General features: G+C 37.9%; 1 protein-coding gene across 3 annotated transcripts in view; it reads right to left on the bottom strand.

Annotated features, from left to right (window-relative positions):
* Positions 1-5,556: 5,556 nt before the first annotated feature.
* Positions 5,557-24,731, bottom strand: part of reep1 (receptor accessory protein 1) — a 119,651-nt gene continuing 100,476 nt past the window's right edge. Inside the window, exons 7-8 of one of the 3 annotated variants that reach the window (XM_028801572.2) lie at positions 22,537-22,685; positions 5,557-12,910 (exon numbers count right to left, since the gene is read on the bottom strand). In XM_028801572.2, the coding sequence (XP_028657405.1) occupies positions 12,839-12,910; positions 22,537-22,685 (221 nt within the window). In that variant the 3' untranslated portion in view covers positions 5,557-12,838. Of the gene's footprint in view, positions 12,911-22,536; positions 22,707-24,731 lie in introns of those variants that run through there. The other 2 variants (XM_028801573.2, XM_051928048.1) reach the window with 2 other exon arrangements.

Raw genomic sequence — 24,731 nt, 5'->3', positions numbered from 1 at the left:
CTCAGCAGGCTCCTATCAATTATAGAGAATCCACTGCATCCACTGAACAGTATCATCTCCAGACAAAGGAGCAGCTTCAGTGACAGACTGCTGTCAATGTCCTGCTCCACTGACAGACTGAGGAGATCGTTCCTCCCCCAAACTTTGCGACTCTTCAATTCCACCCGGGGGGGTAAATGTTAACATTATACAAAGTTATTGTCTGTTATACCTGCATTGTTATCACTCTTTAATTTAATATTGGTTTTTTTTTGTATCAGTATGCTGCTGCTGGAGTATGTAAATTTCCATCCATCCATCCATTTTCCAACCCACTGAATCCGAACACAGGGTCACGGGGGTCTGCTGGAGCCAATCCCAGCCAACACAGGGCACAAGGCAGGAACCAATCCCGGGCAGGGTACCAACCCACCGCGGTGACTCAAATCTACTCCAATTAAATCTTTTTTCATCTTGTGAAAGTGACTTTCAGTTACGTTGGTAGACTCCACAAAGTAGGCCAAAGAATCTTAGTTATAGTATACAGGTGCTGGTCATAAAATTAGAATATCATGACAAAGCTGATTTATTTCAATAATTCCATTCAAAAAGTGAAACTTGTATATTAGATTCATTCATTACACACAGAGTGACGTATTTCAAATGTTTATTTCTTTTAATGTTGATGATTATAACTGACAACTAATGAAAGTCCCAAATTCAGTATCTCGGAAAATTAGAATATCAATTAAGACCAATGCAAAAAAAGGATTTTTAGAAATGTTGGCCAACTGAAAGGTATGAACATGAAAAGTATGAGCATGTACAGCACTCAATATTTAGTTGGGGCTCCTTTGGCCTGGATTACTGCAGCAATGCGGCGTGGCATGGAGTCGATCAGTCTGTCGCACTGCTCAGGTGTTATGAGAGCCCATGTTGCTCTGATAGTGGCCTTCAGCTCTTCTGAATTGTTGGGTCTGGCGTATTGCATCTTCCTCTTCACAATACCCCATAGATTTTCTATGGGGTTAAGGTCAGGCGAGTTTGCTGGCCAATCAAGAACAGGGATACCATGGTCCTTAAACCAGGTACTGGTAGCTTTGGCGCTGTGTGCAGGTGCCAGATCCTGTTGGAAAATGAAATCTGCATCTCCATAAAGTTCGTCAGCAGCAAGAAGCATGAAGTGCTCTAAAACTTACTGGTAGACGGCTGCGTTGACCTTGGACCTCAGAAAACACAATGGACCAACACAAGCAGATGACATGGCACCCCAAACCATCACTGACTGTGGAAACTTTACACTGGACCTCAAGCAACGTGGATTCTGTGCCTCTCCTCTCTTCCTCCAGACTCTGGGACCTTGATTTCCAAAGGAATTGCAAAATTTACTTTCATCAGAGAACATAACTTTGGACCACTCAGCAGCAGTCCAAAGGCGAGACGCTTCTGACGCTGTCTCTTGTTCAAGAGTGACTTGACACAAGGAATGCGACAGCTGAAACCCATGTCTTGCATACGTCTGTGCGTGGTGGTTCTTGAAGGACTGACTCCAGCTGCAGTGCACTCTTTGTGAATCTCCCCCACATTTTTGAATGGGTTTTGTTTCACAATCCTCTCCAGGGTGCAGTTATCCCTATTGCTTGTACACTTTTTTCTACCACATCTTGTCCTTCCCTTCGCCTCTCTATTAATGTGCTTGGACACAGAGCTCTGTGAACAGCCAGCCTCTTTAGCAATGATCTTTTGTGTCTTGCCCTCCTTGTGCAAGGTGTCAATGGTCGTCTTTTGGACAACTGTCAAGTCAGCAGTCTTCCCCATGATTGTGTAACCTACAGAACTAGACTGAGAGTCCATTTAAAGGCTTTTGCAGGTGTTTTGAGTTAATTAGCTGATTAGAGTGTGGCACCAGGTGTCTTCAATATTGAACCTTTCCACAATATTCTAATTTTCTGAGATACTGAATTTGGGACTTTCATTAGTTGTCAGTTATAATCATCAAAATTAAAAGAAATAAACATTTGATTAAACATCAGTCTGTGTGTAATGAATGAATCTAATACAGTATACAAGTTTCACTTTTTGAATGGAATTACTGAAATAAATTAACTTTGTCATGATATTCTAATTTTATGACCAGCACCTGTATAAGACAGATATTGGTGTACTGTCTAAACTTACCTTGAGGTCCTACTATGTGCCATGACACCTTTTGTTTGTAGAAGGGCTGTCAGCCAATAGCAGAGATGTTTGAATGTATGTGAAAATTCTGTGAATTACATGAATGTAGTGTACATTGATAGTAACAAGCTGTTTTTCCAATAAGTTGTTTATTAAACATTTGTACAAACACGCTGCACTAGTAAAAGGTACATGTTAATTAAACATTGGGAAAAACACGTGATTCTTCTCATCCCCTTATATTCATTTTTTTAGCACCATTTTTCTTTTGCTTGCAGAGATTCATTACAGATCAGGTCAGGTTCCCATGTCACAGAGACAAACTTTATTTTATCAGGGAAACAAAGCGCCAGCAGACCACACTGGGACTGAACATGAGAAGCAGTTGAAGTCGAGATTTCTCTTACAGTGGTGTTTTCGAAGTTAACAGGGCGTCATCTATGGGAATGTAGAAGGAATGTATCCTAACACTTGTTTTCAGAGTATCAAATAAACATATGCCAACAAGTTCCTGTAATGATTTTACCCACCACTGATGGAGATCACCTTATATCAAATTGCTGTATGTTTAAGGGCACCTTAGAATAAAAGACCAGCTGTTATTTTTATCTAATTTTTTACAATCATTTTCTATTTACAGTAGAAGTCTTCAGCTTCCTGCAATTCTGACCGACAGTGGTGTTAGAAGTGCCTGTTCAGTGGACAGATGGTTGACCTCAGTTTGGTAAATGGTCTGCCAACGACATTTTAAAAGTAGAGTGCCTCAGATATTTTAGTTTTCATGGTCAAACAATAATGAGTTGTGTGCGCTCACGGGCTGAGATGAGGCGCTGCAGCTAATTATGTTATATTCCTTTACCCTCACAGCACCAAGAAGCCATCCAGTGAGGGCAAGTGACTCTACCCCTTTTGGTCCCTGGGCAAGAAAAAAAACGACCATCCAGAAGAAGGCATCATTTCATGACTGAACAGCTGAAGACATTGAGATTAGTTTGCCCTCAAGCTTAAAGAAGGCTATCATTTTTTGTGGTTTTGATGCCATCGTGCATTTGTTTTTTTTAATTCTGTATGAAGTACATGGGGACGGCTGGGCTGGCGCACCATTTATTTTGTCATCACCTGGATGACCACACCATTTTGAAAAGTTTACATTGCATGTATGTTTTCTATCTCCGTCATGAACATGGCATTGTGTATCCAGTTCTGAAATAAAAGTGTGAATGAGGTCAGAACCTAATGAAAAAATTGTGAAGAGAATGTTGTCATTTTAGATGCATAATCTTGTAAGCCCTGTTTCACTTTGATCATTCTTCTTTATTTTTAAATTAGTACATTTGAATTGTGTTAGAGGGCTTTCTAACTTTGTTAGTAGATTTTCAGCACAAATGTGTACTGGCCTGTCGGGAGTACTGCAGTTGAAACATCCACTTTCTGTTTCACAATTGCACAGCAAGGGAGCTGCATGAAATTCTAGATCTATGATTATGAAAGTTTTCTTCTTTATTTAGCTCTATCCTCTTTATAACAGGGGCTGTCAAGTCTGGTGCTGGGAGGTCACAGTGTCTGCAGATTTCTGTGCCAAACTTATTGCCTAATCAGAAGCCACTCATTGATGATAAAAACACTTATTTGATTTTATGGCTTGCTGGAGGTTTTCATTCGGCCATCTCAGGTCATTCTTATATTGCTGGTTTTGGCTTTCTGGAAATAACATGAAAATGACTTGTGGCCTGGAGAAGACAAGCAATCCTGACTCCTTTGCTTTTTTCCCCTATGTATTTTATTAAAGCAGAGAATTCACAATGAACACACACTGACAGTGAAATGCTGGTTCCTTTGTAATTTGCATCTCATGGTCAATTGGCAACTCATTAAGAAAACAAGAATAAAAACACAGAATGCAGTTGTTTAACAGCAAAAGAAGCAGTTAATGGTGGTGAATCTAAACAAGCGAGTTAACTAAAAAAAACAAAATGCTACTTGAACAATAATTGGTTTCAAATTAAGAAACTGGGTTGGAGCAAAAACCTGCAGACATCATGGCTTTCCAAGACCAAACCTGAGCATGCCTGCCCTCTAACCTGAAACCATGTACTGTTTATAATATCATTGATAAAAATATTTAAACAGTCCTCTTTTTAAGTATAACCAGATCTCTGGAGACTGGCTTGACAGCAGTGTCAATATTTGTACATTTCTGGCTCCCTCACTTCTGATGTTGGATGGAAACCTTAATTTTCATGATTGATATAAGGCTGATACAAGCCATAGCTTAATATCTTGTTTTTTATTGTGTCCATGACTATAACCAGAAATATACTTACGATTTTAATAGAATGACCCTTTGGATGCTAGTATTAGAATTTATCTGCTGATGGTTACTAATATTACGCCAGCATTTCCTTTAGGCACACGGGCACATTGCACATGCATGTCTTCACGGTTTATGTACACCCTTTTCTGCTCGGTCCTTGGTGGTCACATCATACTGTGTTAGGCTGTGTTCCACAGTGCAAGTACAAAATAAAAGAATTGGCCTGAGCAGCAATAATGAAGCTGACTTGTGTTATAAAGTAGGAATGAAGGCTAAGCAGAGTGCAACAGGAGGTGAAAGGTGGAGAAGCAGGCATCTTGCCTGTTACAGGGTTTTCTGTATTTAAATAGGCCCTGTGACGGATGGCCAGGACGCCTCTTCAACACATCTGCCAGGGGGACAAGGGTGGGAAGCCCAGTATCTCCCCCTGGACGCTAGATGGCAGCACCCCTGGGTTGCAGTGGTGCCTCAGACTCCCCCAGGGCTTCATGGGGGTTGGAGTTCTGTGCAGCGCTGTGAGGTTCTGCAGGCGGTGCTGCAACAGGAGCTGCTGGCCCCTTTTGGGCACTGGTTTTGCCACACTCGGAAGTGCAGCCGGATGTTGGCAAACAACCACCTGGAGCACTTCCAGGTATCCAATAAAAGGGAGCCAGCGACCACCACTCAGCAGTCAGAATCGGGAGGAAGAGGATGAGGTTGCCAGGGAGGAGTGGTGGAGGAAGAGAGTGCTTGGTGTCACTTGAATAGCGTGCTTGGGACTGTGTTGTGTCTGTGGGTATGAAGAAGGCGTAGCCCACAGATGAAGATAAATAAATATTTGTTTTATTTTACACGTGCCTCCCATGTGAATCTGTGTCGGGTCGGGCGCTATATAGCGTCCTTTTCACAGACCAAATAACATTATTTGGTTGTCCTTTGCCTTCATTCTGATCCCCTCTTGTAATTTACCTCATATTTGATGGTTTGGCAGGGAGGCTCTGGACTGTTGTTGTTACAACATACCTCAAATGAAAAGACACAATAAACATGAAAACTAAGAAATCTGAAGAATAATGAATAACATTAAGATTCGAACAAAAAAAAAGTTGTGTTGAAACATTTTATTTTAATGACATTGGTGCGCTCAAATGTGTGTACAGATGAAAAATTTTGGAACACACAAGCACTCAGTGAAGAATCGTCTTGCGATAGTGAGCAAATTGTCCTGACTGCAGACTGTTGATTCTGATTAATACATTTACACTTCAGAATAAGTTCTGGCCTGCCAGACTAACATGCACTCAAAATCAAAAAAAAAAAAATAACAAAATAAAAATTAAGACAGTTTCAAATGTATGTTTATGCTGATGAATTCACAGTCACATACAGTATCTTATCAATAAACAGCATTCCACATTAGGGCAAGGATTTTTACAAGTTTTTTGTTTTGTTTTTTTAAACAGAAGGAAAAGACGGATACTATAAAACATATTTCTTCTCCACGCCAACTGATAAGTTTTTATCTTATAATAAAAAAGTAACAAAAAAGGGTGGAAAACAATTTGCAAGTGGGGCGATACATTCATCAGCAAGGCCTTGAATGTTGGGCATGTTAGAGTCAAGTCTCTGGACTCAAATGTAGGAAAATGTTAATTAACAAAATTTGTCATGCATTAATTGTATACATTGTGAAATAGTGTATAATATCAGTGATACCCCTGTCCCTATTCCTGCTCCAGTTTCAGTGCTGCGGACTGGAAAACCTGCAAAAACGTACAAATATGACTCCATTCACATTTTACAGTAATTCAATATATACATTATAAGACAAGCAGTGACATATTTTATGCCTGTGTTTGCACTTGTTTTAACACTCACTAGCAATATTAACAGAAACACATTCATTTAGTTACATATACACAGAGAAACATAAGTGATTTTTTTTTTTTTTTTTAAACACCATCTTCTCACATAAGGCAATTTAAACTCCATAATACAAACAGTACTACAATCAACAACTCTCTTGTGTGTGATACTAAGCTTAGCATTCAAATACATATTTAGATTTTTTTCCTACCCAAGAAAAGATTCTTTCTCATTTGTGGGCTCTGACAGCACAAGGTCAGCCAGCTATACATCCTTTTGCTTTGCAGAATTTCATATCCTAAAGCCGGACATCTTAGCAATAACATTTTTAGCGCTCATTTGGATGCCTACAGCCCTTTCAGGATAAACAGAATCCAAGATAGGTTGGCATCACATTCATTCATACACATCACATTGTAAAATAAAACAAGTATATATTCCATTAATGATCAGAAAACTCTGAAGGTTAATGTCTGGTCCATTGTAGTGGACATCTGGGCATGAACAGGTACTGTACTCCTCATGACTTTATTAGTCTGAAATGTCTTTTAATAAATACACACCGGATTTCCGGTCAAATTGTCTACTTTGACCTATCTGTTTGCACAATAGTTTGTTTGCTCTCGGCACTTACTGAACAATAGCGATATTTGTGAGTCATGTATAGATACAGTAAGACAGGCTTACCACATTTGTTGCACTCATATGCATTTGTGCTGGTTTTTTTGTTTATTAAATTTCTTGCAGCTATAGCCCAATAAACTAGTGACCCTACTTTGATTACTAGAATAGTGAAACACACATTGGCAGCACTCCTTATCATGCACAAATTAGAAATATTGTAGAATTTACAAGGAGGGTGTTACCAATAATTTTAGAAAGCGAAAACAAAAATGAATTCTTCCATTCATTGTTTTTGTAATTTGTAGTAATCTTTTTAACTGTAGCATACTTTACTTTTATATAACACCTTTCTGTAGAGAACATGGCCCCAAGAAACAGCACAAGATCAATTGTTTCCTTTGTTCTACAACTGGAAGTAGGAGGAATTCGCTTAGTGACTCAGTGGTGAGGCATCCGCTGACGTGTTTTGTTTGTCGTCCAACAGCTAACCCAGTAGACCATATTGCAAATGGTTACATTTCAATTAAACCTGAATAAGTTTAATACTAGTTAACATTTACTAACTCTGCATTTCTCAGTAGAGTGAAACTTAACACAGCAAAATTTGTCAGTTAAACCCCACTTCTGACCCACAGTGTGTCCATGACGAAGTCATTCATCCTTCCATTATATCAGCTGTAGACATCAGGAAATTAATCTCTTATATACTTTGAAAGCTCTCCTTGAGGCATTGTTCATTCAGACGTGTTTTATTAAGTGTACTGTTGTTAAAGGTTAGTATTATTTTATTGTGTAATAATACACAGAAAAATACACATCCATCTCTGTGTTTTAATGGTACCCCCACCGGTCTCCCTGAGCAGCCCAGTATTTAGTGTAAACCTTGCACTTTTTAAAGTGCATGTAAAAGAAGTGGCTCACATTTTTAAGAAGCAAAGGATAAACAAACAGGACTTGTACCAAAAAAAAACACCCAGTCTACTGTATCTTACCATGGCAGAGTAGGTTACTCACTAACAGTATTATTTGTTTTCTACTTTCACTTCTTCACTTTCACAACTTGCTGTCATTTTTTTTGCTTTATATTCAAACTCCAAAATAAACCAATATATAAGTCTTCACCACATTTAATGTGACCAGGCCATGCTGTATATAGGATGAGTGATATATGGAAACCCCGTGACCCTGTAGTTAGGATATAGCGGGTTGGATAATGGATGGATGGATATATGGAAAACTTCATAGTTTACCTTCACACCATCCTATGGATACACCCTTTACTGAGGTTTGGTGTTTAAGTCAAGGTGCACATCAAGGTTTTCAGCTTGCCCACTGTGCTGTGATTAATAATTCCACCTCTAGCGATTCATAATTCTTAATAATCATCGATCCATTTTAAAATTTGGCCACTCCCATTCATGGTTGTGGGGAACTTAAAACAAGCAACAATATGTCAAAGAAAGGAACCAACATTACATAGCGCATCACTTAAAAACTGGGCCAGCACAAACCAAAATTATAATATTGAAGTAATCACTTCACACTAAGGAGGAGTAGTACACAGGTTTGTCAAAAAGAGATATTAACTCATTCTAGTTTCAACACTCTTTAAGCCAATGCAGGAACATCAGGAGCCAAAGCCTTTCTAGCAGCACTGGATACAAGAAACCAAACTTGGACGGGTGCCAGTCCATTCAATCATCACACTGAACAATTAATTTTTAAATATTAAGAGAATTCCACCATTTTTAAAAGAGTTTACTCGAAAAATTATTCTTGTTTTGTGCTCCTGGAAGGGTTAAAGGTTAAGTATGGAGCTCAATTTATAGTACAAAGTAATTGAAAATTACTTCATTTAACAAAATTTATCTGAAATCCTATTCATTTTATTGAAGCTTTCAATGTAGAATTGAAAACATAATTTGATTTCTTTGGTAAAATGAGAACATGTTTGTCAAGACATTAATTAGGGTTATCGGAAAATTATTTCCCCACCAGTACAAGATACTGGAAATAGAATTGAGATGTGTAGAGTTTAATATCCATGTATGCACCTGTCTGTCATTGGATCAATTATTCCAACTGCTTAATCCCACATTAATTGACTAAGGACTGACCTGCTTCTTGAACCTCCTTGGACTCAAAATACTTCAATCTTTATGTATTCCCGAATTATAAATCAGATAGTAAAATTGTTCAAATGGGGTTCATAAAAGTCTGTACTTAGTGCCAGTTAATAATTACAGTCCTGAACACTCAAATCTTAACATTAACCAATCCATTTTTCAAATCTATCTTTTCTTGTTGATGTCTCAGCCAAAAATAACCTACTAAGAAAACAACTGAAAAACAAGAATCCTAGCTCAAGCCATAAAATAATTTTCTTTGATTTAGGACAGTGCTGCCATAATTGTGTTTCATACCAGGATGTTCAATGTTTACTTCATTTTCTAAACCTGTGTCAGGATACATTTTGCAAACACCAATAATGTTCAGAACTGCCTTAACCAATTTGACAAATTGTTCCAGGCAGCATCAAGACTAATAAAATTCACAGTGCTTTCATGTGGGTAAGCTGCTTTTACAAAGTAGTGGTATACAAAGTGGAGTTAAATGAGCCTTGAAGTACAAGAAAGAGTTGAAACAGATCCACATTGCCACAGGAAACAAAAATAATAACCTGCAGTCTTGGCACTCATGTAACAAGCAGTGGCTTGAAGCAGTCACTCAGAGGACAGGGTGAAGGACCTAAAAAGATCTAAAATAATGAACGAACCAATCTTATCTACGTTTAGAATATCAAACACCATATGTGCATATCACATAGTGTATGAACTTTAGTAGTCCAGTCCATAAAGTAAATCTACAGTTGTTAGATATTGGAGCAAAGAGTGAGCCACACCATTTTAGAAAGCAAAATTATCAATGGTTAACCAGTGGGCTGTGGTGCGTTCCATGGCTTATGGTTGTACACAGGCAGAATGATTCCTTTTAAAGTTGACTAAGCAATAAGTTAGGCCTTTATTTGTCAGAGATGAAAAATAAGACACCAGATAAATCCAGTTAGTTTTTTATCCATTCATCCAACCATCTTTCTTACCTGCTTATCAAGAACAGGGGACAGGGGAAGCTGGGGTCTACCCTAGCAAGCATCAGTGCAAAGCCATCGCAGGGTGAACACACAGACACAGACACACACACACACATATATATATATATATATCAATGTCAATTTAGCATTGCCAATCCACCTAACCTGCATGTCTTTGAACTGAGTGAGGAGCTCAAAGTACTTGGAGGAAACATCTATCATAGCAAAAAATGGCTTTGTGTCCATAGCACCACGACGCAGTGGAGTACAAGTGACTAATTGGACTGGGGGAATAAAGAAAAATGTTTTACGTTATAGAACCTTGCTTCATAAGATGCACAGATGGTGTCACTGCTACACTGTAACAGAGTTTGAACATCATTATATAATATTACACCATTAGAGTGAAAGTGGATTCAAAGTTACACTGGAGCACAATGGTATTAAACTATACAAAAAAGGCAAATTTGGGATGAAACTTCTCAATCCTTAAAACCATGGAGTGAAAAAAGGGAAATGTCATACACATTGTCATTTTTAATTCAATATTAGAAACGAAACATTTTTCCTGCTGCAAATTTGTTTGAGGAACTAATTACATTTGAGAAATGAAAGACTAAATAAAGACTGCTGTTCCTGCTACTCAGCCTCTGTGCATTGTGGAAAGATGATAATAAATCTCATTGACATGCTAAGATGTACTGATTGTGACTGCAGCTCATGTGCTTTCAAACAATGGCCTGTTATATTTGGTCTGTATCATTATGTCAATTGGACATTATTTTGTACACATTATGAAAGAATCTTGCAAATGTAAGATGCTAAATTTGAGAATAAGGCAACCTACAATACAGTAAATCCATCATAGCAACAATCCAGTAAGTAGTAGATATGATATAATACGTTGTTATGCTTGAGCGATTTTTTTTTTTTGACCAAAAATTTATTCCTGCCAACGCACTTAACACATTTCAAACTACTTTTCCAGTGTTGCTGAAATATGACCATTGGAAGAAGGTCAAATTAATGTCAATTGTATTTTATTATCATTAATTATGCAGGGTTGTTTTTGTTATTATTTCAATGTTAAAACAGAAAAATATATATATTGAATTATTCCAGAGCCATTGCTGGAGATACATCTGTACATGTGCATGATTTTTTTTCCACTTTTCTTTTGTTTGTACACCTCCTAACACTTGCTGGGGAAACCAGTTAAGGAAACATTGACTTCCCAAAAAAATCAGGTGATAGAAAGGCACATATCTGGCTAACATTACTTTTGATTCTGTTAACTTGGCCATGTTTGCTGTCAACAGTTCAGTTGATTAGGTGTTCAAACCCTGATCCACACTTCAGAAGAGCACTGAATGGTTTAGTTAGGTACACAGCTTCCTTTTTGTCATTTGCCTAAAAACATACAGTTATCTTTTTTGTAAACACCTTTATAACAGTGCTCACTATAAAAAGTGGTAAGTAAAAGAACAATCACTCAACTAATGGTTTAACTTTCAATCAAACTGTAACTAACATGTCTAGAAACATGGAACAACTGAAATGTACTTTGATTAAAATTTGATGAAATTTAAATGTCCAATTCTTAAGAGTGTTTGTGACTGCTTTTATTTCATATAACAATATATCCCTAACTTATTTGTAGATGAGCTGCAAAGTAGTAGTTTTTCTTGTTAAAATGCATCCCTTAGCTGTATTTAAACTGTACTATGTCTCTGTGTACAATAGTTTCTGTTTGGTCTCTGCAATGGACAAAACGTGGATTTGGGAAATGGAACTTATGACTTTTTGAGAAAATGGACTGCACTATACAAAGATGTGAATCCCCTTTTCATTTCACTCATTTCACAAAACTGTTAAGACTAGTGCACAGCATTTATTCACTTCAGTCTTAAGAATGTGGTTACCCCATGCCCCTGCCCAAAAAGAAAAGCAGAGAAAAATGGATGGATGGATGGATGGATGGATATAGTTAGCAAACATTATTTCTTCAAAAACTCAGGTACTTACTACTGCTCGTTATAACATTAATTCATTTTTTGAGTTCATTAGGAGCCAGTTGGTAATCTTGATGGTAACATACATACCTGCATAATAATAATACAAACTATATTTTCCCATTATTTTTCACCAACTCAGGAAGGCAGCACATGGGACTGATTTTAAAACATTTACTTGATGCTCCCCAATCATCTGTCAAAATTTCCTTTTTTGTTAGCCTACATTGGACAACAGACCTGCTGCAAAAATGTAAAGAGTAGGTTTATTGTGTGTGCAGTAAGATTCTGTATTTGTAAACAATTAGAAATTATGATGAAAACACCAGTACCACTTCTAGGACACATGACCCTTCCTGCAAAACAGATGACATAAATTAACCCCTACAAGCAACTCCAAATGTGAAAATAACCATGCCAATCAGGGGTTTGATGCATCTTTAAATGTACTGATTACAAAGAGAAGTGACCAAGTTAACTTGATTGTTTTAATTCAGGCAATTCTGTAATAATCAAGTGCCTAAACAGTTGTGTGTACAAATTCTCAGCTTTTCTAGCAATCCTTTCAAAATGGAAAACAGCACCATAAAATAAAAAATAATAAATTAATTAAAAGACAAACCCAGTCAAAAAGTCATGAAAGGAAAACTCTGCTGCCTTTGGTAGGATCAACATCATAATGCCTTGTACGGATTGTTTCTGTTCTCTTTCTGTAAGTTGACTGTATTCTCATTAAGGCAGTGAAGCAATCTTGATGTGGAATTCTGATGGCAGCGCCCCAACATCATCTTGCAGTCACATGGTGTCACTGTTTGAAGACGAGATACTCCTTGCTTTGATACGAGGCCGAAGAACTCTAGGAGGAGGCTGAGGAAAGAAAATTAACACAGATTAGGTTTGATTTGTTTAGGCTTTTTCAAAGAACTGAGAACAACAACTTTAAATATCTGAAAGTATAGTGCTGTAAAAAAAAAAATAGGACATGAAGATGGCAATTTATAGACACTTCACATCCAATATAACTTAGCTTGAGAGGATCTGCCAGGAAGAATGGGACTGCCCAAATTCAGGTGTCCAACCTTGTAGACACTTGCCAAAGACTACAGTATTTTTAATAAATTTGCAAACCTTTCTGAAAACGTTTTCACTTTCTCATTATGGGTTATTGAGTGTAGATTGATTGGCAAAATGACAAATTTATCCATTTAAGGTCCGAATTCTTTCTGAATCAAATATTCAATCAGATCCATATTTATTATTGGGAAAATAATTTTCTCTTCTTTATTAATTAACTTATTATATAGTAGTCGGGTTTAGATGTTAAGCAAATAGCATGTCATCAGAAAGATTATGCTCACAAGCTGTGCACTTAAACCTGGTCACTTAAAACAACTGAGTATGTCCATCCATCCATTTTCCAACCCGCTGAATCCGAACACAGGGTCACGGGGGTCTGCTGGAGCCAATCCCAGCCAACACAGGGCACAAGGCAGGGACCAATCCCGGGCAGGGTGCCAACCCACCGCAGGACACACACAAACACACCCACACACCAAGCACACACTAGGGCCAATTTAGAATCGCCAGTCCACCTAACCTGCATGTCTTTGGAATGTGGGAGGAAACCGGAGTGCCCGGAGGAAACCCACGCAGACACGGGGAGAACATGCAAACTCCACGCAGGGAGGACGCGGGAATCGAACCCAGGTCCCCAGATCTCCCAACTGCGAGACAGCAGCGCTACCCACTGCGCCACCGTGCCGCCCCAACTGAGTATGTATATGACTTAAATCTATCAACTGCTTAGGATCACAGCAGTGAACATCCATTCCTGTTTATATATGAAAATTAATTTCACATCACATCATAAAATTATGTTCTCAGTTTTCTGAACTTCTCCTATTACAACAAGATACAGGGAGCATACAATCTTCATTTTCCATGTATTTTTACAGTATAATGTAATTTTTTGCAAATCAAATATTTAGACTGCTTTTCCAGCAGGCTCCAGCATAGCTATTATCCTAGACAGCTCTCCTAATGTACAGGTCCTTGACTGAAAGAGATTGGGGGTTTGTACTGGTGGCATAGGTCCTGCTTCAATTAATATGGGCATAGTTTTCAATATTGTCTATACTATGGCCCAGTAGTATGTCTAAGTTTCCAAGCCAAGGTAATGTATTCTATGACTACCTACAGACGCAATTCAAATGATTTTAGTGGTGAAGAGTATCCACTATTGTCAGTTCATTGTGTAGAGACTACAACATACAACACACATTATTCAAAGGAATAACTTAAGCATTTCACCTTCCAGTACAGAAACTCCAGCTCTCCTTTGCTTATTTTAAAACGTAAATGACTCTGCTACCAATGTTATTTCATCACCTCTCTCTCTATATATATATTATATATATTATTTTACACACACAACATCTGTCTGTCTGTTCACTTTTCACGAGAGAACTATAATATACTATATATTTTTTTCTATAATTTGCTTGAACATTCCAGCTGATTTTGCAACTTCTCTCATCACGCTAAGTATTATAGGTCGGGTGCAGGACCGATTTATTTGTGCGAATCCAAGAGACAACCTTTGGGCCGAGGAAAGGGGAAGGCAGGACCTAAGGAGTAGGGAGCTGGTCGGGACCTTCCTCACTCACGCGCCAGCCTCGTTCAAGTCGCTGTACCTCTCGTCACATGTTGGAGCGTGCCTTGTCTCTGCTTAGCTAGCGATACCGGTTTGTTCAGCAGACATTATCATCTAGAGATTGTTAAAGAGTAACGTTTGACATTTTTGGGAGAGATCACAGCTATGTGTGTTTCAGAGGGTACCTGGTCACTGGCAGAGATATCACGGTCACGTGCTCTTCTCCCCATGTGGGGGACACTCATCCATCAGAGCTGAACATGATCAGATACAATGGCAATGTTTGATGTTGGAGCGTACCTGCCCTCTGCTTGGTCAGAGATACCTTGCCAACTTTCAACATTTTTGGCAAAAAGAGTTTTTCCTGTTTCACTACTATGCGGGCGGAGCCATGGGGGACAGCTAGTGTAAAATAAAGATGCAAACCCTAAAATCTAATATGTTAGTTTCCCTGAGAAATATGAAAGAAGACTCACATCAGTTGCTTTACTATAAACTGCGGCACTGATTTAATTAAAATGCTTTATCAGCTTTCTCTTCTACTAGAGTTAATGTATGTAGGATGAATCAGATTTGTTTTAAGAAATATAAACACATTGTTATAATTTTTTCTTTACACATATTCTAGACAGTCAAAAGCAGAAATACAAGGTCTTAAAAAACTTGATTCAATATTATCATCAGAGTATTTTACTCACTGCTAGTACTCATACTTCATTTGAACAAGTTATCATTTTGGAAAAATATTTTATCTTGTTAGTAGTTATTTCAATTTCGATGGTGCCAATTACAGACCCTATGGAAATGAAAAACTATAGAAGTGACAAAATTAATTTTAGGGAACATGCATAAATTGAATTGAAATGCTTTGATATTTATGAAAAATAGTTTGCAAACCATATTTTATGTGTTAATACAGAAGCAAAAACAATGAGCCAGTTGCAATATTCTTTGTAAGAATTCTGCCACCTTTGTTCTATCCGAGTAGTAACCATGCATCAGCTCATTTCTTATAACATCACTAGTGTAATAAACTGAAAAATAGCAACAGAGCACAGTATCGCTTTGCATTTTAAGCATAGTGCCCAGCACCAGCATTTATTAAGAGAATAAAACAATGAATCAGTACAACTCTGATCACATCACATCCCTGCTCCAGCTAGTTAGGCAAGGTCATCAAATCAAATAAACCTTGAAACTTTATTTAGATTGCCAAATACTTCAGTTCCAGTGGCTACAAAAACTAAATATGTGGCTGCTTGGCCCCCTACATACAGTGCATCCGGAAAGTATTCACAGCGCATCACTTTTTCCACATTTTATTATGTTACAGCCTTATTCCAAAATGGATTAAATTCATTTTTTTCCTCGGAATTCTACACACAACACCCCATAATGACAATGTGAAAAAAGTTTACTTGAGGTTTTTGCAAATTTATTAAAAATTTAAAAACTGAGAAATCACATGTATATAAGTATTCACAGCCTTTCCTCAATATTTTGTCGATGCACCTTTGGCAGCAATTACAGCCTCAAGACTTTTTGAATATGATGCCACAAGCTTGGCACACCTATCCTAGGCCAGTTTCGCCCATTCCTCTTTGCAGCACCTCTCAAGCTCCATCAGGCTGGATGGGAAGCGTCGGTGCACAGCCATTTTAAGATCTCTCCAGAGATGTTCAATCGGATTCAAGTCTGGGCTCTGGCTGGGCCACTCAAGAACATTCATAGAGTTGTCCTGAAGCCACTCCTTTCATATCTTGGCTGTGTGCTTAGGGTCTTTGTCCTGCTGAAAGATGAACCGTCGCCCCAGTCTGAGGTCAAGAGCGCTCTGGAGCAGGTTTTTATCCAGGATGTTTCTGTACATTGCTGCAGTCATCTTTCTCTTTATCCTGACTAGTCTCTCAGTCCCTGCCGCTGAAAAACATCCCCACAGCATGATGCTGCCACCACCATGCTTCACTGTAGGGATGGTATTGACCTGGGGCCTCATGTATAACGCCGTGCATAGAACTCACACTATAACATGGCGTAAGCACAAAAGCGGGATTGTGCGTACGCACAGAAAAATCCAGATGTAGGAATCTGTGCGCACGCATACTTTCACGTTCTTCTACTACATAAATCCCGATTTGCGTGAAAAGTAACGCACGTGCACGCGCCTTCTGTCCCGCCCCAACTCCTCCCAGAATTACGCCGCTTTGAATATGCAAATCAATATAAATAGCCTTCTGTGAAAAGACAAAGGGAAAAGCACAGGGGAAAATATAAGAATTTCAGCGAATACCAAGTGGAGGCAAAGGAAAAACGTACTATTCGTTGGTTTAAACAGTGGTATAAATCAACAAAAGGAAGCTGATCGAGTGACAGAGTGTCGGAGAAACTCGAAGGCTCAACTTCACAAAGTCGCACAGTGCCCGAAATAAAAAAGAAATCACATATCAAAGTCGCCGTGAAAAAGCGAGTCGTAGCCCACCGTCTGAGTGTCATATGAAAGCTTATTAGGGTACAGACAAAAAAAAAGGCACACAGTGGGGAAAAAAGCACGAAATGTCAACTTTAATCTCGAAATTTCCACTTTAATCACGTAGTTTATTTTGCCATTAAAGTAGAACATCATAAACTTCATCTTAAAATCGTTTAATTTACTAGTTTCTCAAATCCCATTGTAACTAAAGTGGCATGTTAAATGCTTTGTTCTGTATTTGATCTTCTATGTGCTCTATGTGTATGAATCACTACCTGCTTTTTAAACGGGCTTTCTCTTTCTCCGACAGGACACATAATCCATTACATTCGTGATATTACAGCTCTCTGAATAATTAAAATACTGAGATGTATACGTGATATCTTTTTCATGATGATAGGAATGAAAGCATGTTATTAAACATGGGAACACGGTGGCGCAGTGCTTGTTCATGTCTCACGCAAGAGGCTTGCTGCGCCATGCGCAACCTTCAATGAAATAATTTATCACAGCAGTACTGTCTCTTTCAAACGTACTAACCTCCAATTCCTGTCCTTACTTTTCTTTCTCAAAAAACTCAATCGCCACACAATAAGCTATGTAATAGACATGAAGCCATCTGTAAGCTTAGAACTTCGATTCTTCAAAACTTTTAAGGAACATTGAAATATCTTAGTAGTACGTGTTTAATTATTATATCCGTCTATCTTTCCAGTGTCGCGTCAGCACCAGCAAGAATACAGCGCAAGGCAGGAACAATTACTGAACTAGCTAGCGCTGCGGCACCGTGTCCTCACATGTTTAATTATTAACAATACAGATTATTTAAATGAAGTTAAAGTTTTATCTGTATAATATAATCAACATGTTTTGCTGCATTTTGTCTTAGAAATGAATACCGTCATCACATGTAAATACGCGCTTTATAAAGTGGCGCAGGTTGTACAATATTATAACTGTAGTGCAAGTTTACAGTGGGGTAATTGTACTTATAAGTACAAACAGTACTACAAGGAGCACTTGATGGACTGATTGAGTGCGTTTAGAGTTCTTGGGATGAAACTGTTTCTAAACCGCGAAGTCCGTACAGGGACTAAAGCGTTTGCTGTGGCTCAGGCAGCATCTGCTTCATGCTGTGTACCGATAATTCTCTTTCCAATCAGCTGCTGCTGTGATTTCCCACTCAGATACAGTGATATAAATACTCCGAGTGGTGCAGTGAGAGTAATGTGGAAAAAGATGATCTGCTGTGGTAACCCTTAACGGGATCAGCTGAAAGAAGATGCAGTGAGAGTTACAACGCTAAAGCAGTTATGGTATTTGGAATACTATGGCTATTCCCTGGACCATTATATTGCTACAGGTTAATTACAATCAGATGCATTACACTAATAAACAATATGCAGTTAATTTCAGTGTATTTATAAAGCAGCGCCAGGAATGTGGATTTAAGAAAGAAAGGTTGATCACACAGGAACAGTAGCACTGCTTTGACACTGGGTGCCGCCAGTCTGCAAAACCGGGCGGATAAATTGCGTACACCAAGGTATGAGTTACCGTGGAAATGTGCGTGGTTTTACGCCAAGTTTAGGTTTTATACATCGCGATTTGAGCGTGGAAAGGTTCATACGCAACATTTCTGTGCGTACGCACCGTTTATACATGAGGCCCCTGGTGATGAGCGGTGCCTGGGTTCCTCCAAACGTGACGCCTGGCATTCACACCAAAGAATTCAATCTTTGTCTCATCAGACCAGAGAATTTTCTTTCTCATGGTCTGAGAGTCCTTCAGGTGCCTTTTGGCAAACTCCAGGCGGGCTGCCATGTGCCTTTTATTAAGGAGTGGCTTCCGTCTGGCCACTCTACCATATAGGCCTGATTGGTGGATTGCTGCAAAGATGGTAGTCCTTCTGGAATGTTCTCCTCTCTCCACAGAGGACCTCTGGAGTTCTGACAGAGTGACCATCGGTTCTTGGTCACCTCCCTGACTCAGGCCCTTCTCCCCCGATCGCTCAGTTTAGATGGCCGGCCAGCTCTAGGAAGAGTCCTGGTGGTTTTGAACTTCTTCCACTTATGGATGATGGAGGCCACTGTGCTCATTGGGACCTTCAAAACAGCAGAATTTTTTCTGTAACCTTCCCCAGATTTGTGCCTTGAGACAATCCTGTCTCAGAGGTCTACAGACAATTCCTTTGACTTCATGCTTGGTTTGTGCTCTGACATGAACTGTCAACTGTGTGACCTTATATAGACAGGTGTGTGCCTTTCCAAATGCTGTCCAATCAACTGAATTTACCACAGGTGGTCTCCAATTAAGCTGCAGAAACATCTCAAGGATGATCAGGGGAAACAGGATGCACCTGAGCTCAATTTTGAGCTTCATGGCAAAGGCTGTGAATACTTATGTACATGTGCTTTCTCAGTTTTTTTATTTTTAATAAATTTGCAAAAATCTCAAGTAAACTTTTTTCACGTTGGCATTATGGGATGTTGTGTGTAGAATTCTGAGGAAAAAAATGAATTTAATCCATTTTGGAATAAGGCTGTAACATAACAAAATGTGGAAAAAGTGATGCGCTGTGAATACTTTCCGGATGCACTGTATATACTGAATACAAAACTGAACTGAAAAAATTGCTACACCTATTTAGAAAATGCATGGAAAATACTTTGCACTTTAAAACATAAAATAAAATTTCCAGTGTGCTATAATCCAACTGTTTATGGCTATCCACTTTTAGAATCTATTTTATCCAATAGGGTTATGAGGGCTATACTATCACATATGGTATTTTTATATGCAATCACTAATTTCCTCTAAAAAAACAAAACCAATGTCATATTTAAACTCGATGACAAAAATTTAAGAAAAACAAAATAAAAGCCTGTGATTTTATTTTCCTCTTTTGCTTCTGCATTTTAAAAGAATAACAACCACTTGGATACTGTTTGCTGGGAATGAATAAGCACTGAGCACAACACTTAAGCTACATTCAAAAATGAATTAAATGCTAAACATCAGTCATATCTCATTTGACATAATCTAGCATGTGACGCTATACCTATTATGTGACATTTTAACTGATTTATCCAACTAATTACTTTAAAGCACAACACAAATAGCTGAGTCCCAGCTGTTACAATTTTCTGCAAATCAAGCAATTGCACATTTAAAATAATTAAATATGTGAAAGAGTGACTAGTTATTATAACTGCCTTAAGATGAGGAGTGTTAATGGAGGGCACGGTATATGAGGGACAGTCAACAGGTTTTAATACAGATAGCTGTGGAGAGCTACTGTAGTTGTAACCAACAATATGTGAGAGTTACATATAATGACATAAAATGTTGATCTGTTATGACAAGTGTTAGGATGCTCTTACATTCTAGGAAGTTGTTCGGTGAGGCTGAAGAACAGCTGCACAAAGTGCACTGGCTAAATGAAAAAATGTCCAGTTCTGTGCAAAGAATCATCATCAAATTTTGCAGTCTTCTTAGTTATATGGCCACTACATTGTCTTACATAATGTCTATCTTCCACATGACAGCATTTTCCCATTTTAAAAAGATGAGAAATATGTTTGTTCAGAACTTACTTCTGACATTCTTAGAATCTGACATTAAATCTTGTTTACTACTAGACAAATGATTTTCTTATCAGACAGCGTACTCAGCCTCCCTTTCTGAGTAGACTATTGTATGCTATGATAACAGTCTACAAAGTCAATTAAAGAAAATCAAATATTATAAAAATATTTTGATGCAGAGACAAATAATAACATGAAGGGATTTAAATGGCTTTCTCAAACCAGGAGATGGTGACAAAAACAGAGGCAAAAGTTCTGTGGAAGGATGATGAACAAAAGTTTTCATTTAGGCACAACTGGCATAACCTTTGCTCTCATTGCTAGTGAAAAATCATGAACAGCAGTACCCGAGCAAGACAGGGAGATGTGATGCTATATATGTTTCTCCCTTGCTAATCTTTTCTTTGTCTTTATATAATAAATAAATCATGCTGTAACTTCTTTCAAATAACAAAAGATCAGACCACATGCCCCTCTACAGTTGCATCAGACCACATTCCATGTGTTCAAGACAAGATCTGTCCCTCTACAGTTGTCGCAACACAGGTGATATCAGACCATGCTCCTCTGCTGAAGTAACTCCCTGTACAGTAAGAGCACCTCCACAACTTAGTTCATTGGCTTTCAGGTCTTGGCACTTTTAGTCATTTTGTGTTTTCTTGAGCCAGAATTTTCTCCTTACCGCTTCCTTATACTCTACCTACTTGGTGAGGAAGAGTTGGAAATGAAGATATAAGCCTAATATTTTATATCATACAAATGATATAATGCATTATCATACTGCCTGCTTTTCAAAAACATCAATAAGAATACATAAAAAGACTGTTTACAGTCTTGTACCTAGCTTTTAATACTATTTTGAATTTCTCTTTTGTCTCCTCCTGGTACATTTTCAGTGATGTTTTCAAGGTATTGTTAGTTCCTTTTGTTTTAACTGTGCTTATTGAGATTAGACTCCCAGCCAGTCTTTGCTTCTTCCAAGTCTTCAAGAGCAAAAGAGAAGATACAATCAACCTTTGTGTATATCTTACAATAACAGAAAGAAGTTGGAGTCCACCTAGAAATATATTTTCTGTAATTAATTATAGTTAGCATGGTGGCAGCATTTCCACCTTACACCATCTGGACTCCTGTTTATGCGAATTTCCACAGGGAATTACTGTTTCCTCCTGGAGTCCAATGACATTATATTAGTGTTACTGTCAACACTGAACTAGGCTGGTCTGAATGAGTTTGCCCGATGGGCGTTTGGTCTGGAGGTGTTTCTTGTCTTGAGCCTCGTGCTGACAAAATACAAGTCCTGTACTAAGACAAAAACAAAAACTAATGGATAATCCATTATTACAATTTTACATTTATTTTCACCAGTTTAGAAATTGACGCAGCACTCTTTTAGAGGGAATGGTTTTCTTTTAAACACACTGATCCAATAACATATATTTAATTTACTAAATTAAGCATTGTATTTATGTTATTACATATCTTGTTGTTAGTTAGTAAAAATCACAGAAAACACATGCAGAATCTAATGGGCTCTCCAGTAAACCTAGCTACTGGTAGATCTGTCAGCCATGAACAAATTAGGCTTAGTAAAGGCAACAGGTTTATGATTAAAAGGTAGGAGTAAACCTCCTGTTAAGGTGCAGGTTCATAGGCCTGGCACTGAAAACCTGTGCTGCTGAACTACAGTAAATATGAAAGTCAATTTGGTTATGATGAAAAAATTAGAGCCAAGTGAATTATTAGTTAACGCACTCAAGGGTCTTGAATCAACCAGTATAGGTACCTCTGGAGCCCTTCTCTTTTGTGATCTGGCTTTAGGCTTAATTTCCATTACATCATCACAACAGGCATCTTCTGAAGGAGTGGTGCACTTTGTCTTGTCACACAGATCAGTATACAGCACCTCATTGTCTCTGATGTCTACTTCCTCCCCTTAATCCCAATGCGAAGACACTACATATTGAAAAGAAATGAATAGTTAAAATACCCCTTCATGACATTTGTGGCTTCTGTGAATCATCACCACTTCCAAAATCCTGAGTCACCACATCTACACTACAGGCAGAAAATGGCACAAAGAATCAGGCAGCTTGATGAAATCAGAACGTGCAGTAGAATGTCAAAGCAAGTAAGGAGGCTTTCAGTGCTTTATGGACATTTTGATGCTTTGGTTTATTATTTATTTTCATTACTTTATAAGACCACACAATATTAAAACTTCTGTCTAAACCAAGATTCATACCCTCTCAAGATGAATTAATATTCTTTACAAATAATGGTTTTGTGGATAGTATAGCCTAATTACCAAGACATGGGTTTAAAACTAGGAAGTTGCAAGGTTCAGATCGTTAGATCAGGTCACACAATGTTTCAATAAGTTAGACATGGGTCTCTGTAGTACTGCTTAAGGAAAATCCTTTTGGAATATGTAAATCTGGAAAGACACTACTCCATTAGTTTTGACTGGTTCTGTACATATTCTTTATTATGTATTTATCAGCAGTTATTGTGACTTATAGTAGTAACTAGGGCTTTGACTGGACAGCATAATATTGCCAGTGTATCTACACTACTGATGAAGTGTGGTATGACTCTAGTAACCAGTCAGCAATTTAAATTTAGTATGAAAACTTTTGATCTGTATCTGTTTTCACCATAATAAAGTTTCATTTCAAGTTGTTTTTTGGTATTTAGATACTAGGGCTAAATATACAACAGGAGACCAGAACAATTATCAGAAAAACAGCTTTAAATGCTGGGAACCTTATATTTGATAATTCATTGCAAATTTGTGATTTGTTATTTAATGTGACTGAGCAATCTGTTCAGCTGCCAGAACTCATAGTAATAGACCAGATATGCCCAGACTCAAAAAGGTAAATGTCATACAGGAAGACAAAGAAATTTCAGAGGAGGAAGATCTCCAAAAAATTTACAAGGGACACAGACTACCAACACTAAGTACTGTTGCCAGGGCCGTGTGATACTCAGTATTAGGTCTGAGTGCAGAGCCATGAAGAGCACACTAATACAATGTGATGAAATCAAGATTCATGAGTGATTGAAAGGTAGGGTTGAGATCAATTTAATTCAATTTACTTTTACAAACCTTGAGTACTACACATATTTATAAATATATAAAAAAACACACATCACATTCAACAATACAAAATTAGGGGAAAAAAGAATGTACAGTAGCTTAGGGAAATCAAGAAGCTTTATTTGTGTCTTATATGATAGATATCCAGACATGTAAATTGATATCATGGGACACTGCTTCATAGATATATTCCAGCTTCTTTGCATAAGGCAACATTATATTTTTCTCCTCCGTGTAACAGAATTGCACCTGGCTTCATGTACTAAAGTTATAGCAACTCAGATACACCACATGGACTCTTGGCTTGGATTCTAGCTGAAGTTTTCATTTGGTGCTGTTAGGTAAAAAAAAAAAAAAAAAAAAAAAAACCTCATCCCAGGAACACTCAAAGGAACCAGGTAAAAAAATTAAGGAGGAAAATGTAACTGTGCCACTCAGGATCAATAAGGTGAAGGCTGGGAATGTTTTACACCCCTGTATAGTAGAGCACGCTTTATAACTTTTAAAATGTTAACCCTTTGTATATCTTCTGTCTGTATTTATACTGTGATATTTTATTACAGTTCTTTTGTAACACCACAAGGTGGTGCTGTCATATTACATACATAAAGCACAAAGATGAGCCTTATAAATCATCTCTAGAATGTACAAAACTACTTCAAATAAACAGAATATACTTGGACTTCTTAAAAGGCATTTTTGAGCAATTAAATGCTGCATATGTTTTCCTTTAAGAACTGTGGTTTTCCTCTCCTATTGTAAAGATATGCATTGTAGGTAAATTGTCAACTCTAAACTGGCCTGGAGTCAGAATAGATAGATAGATAGATAGATAGATAGATAGATAGATAGATAGATAGATAGATAGATAGATAGAT

This window comes from Erpetoichthys calabaricus, chromosome 5, assembly GCF_900747795.2.
Source record: "Erpetoichthys calabaricus chromosome 5, fErpCal1.3, whole genome shotgun sequence".
In the NCBI taxonomy this organism is placed as follows: Eukaryota; Metazoa; Chordata; class Cladistia; order Polypteriformes; family Polypteridae; genus Erpetoichthys; species Erpetoichthys calabaricus.
The sequence above is the reverse complement of the archived record's forward strand: the minus strand, read 5'-3'. Positions and strand labels throughout refer to the sequence as shown.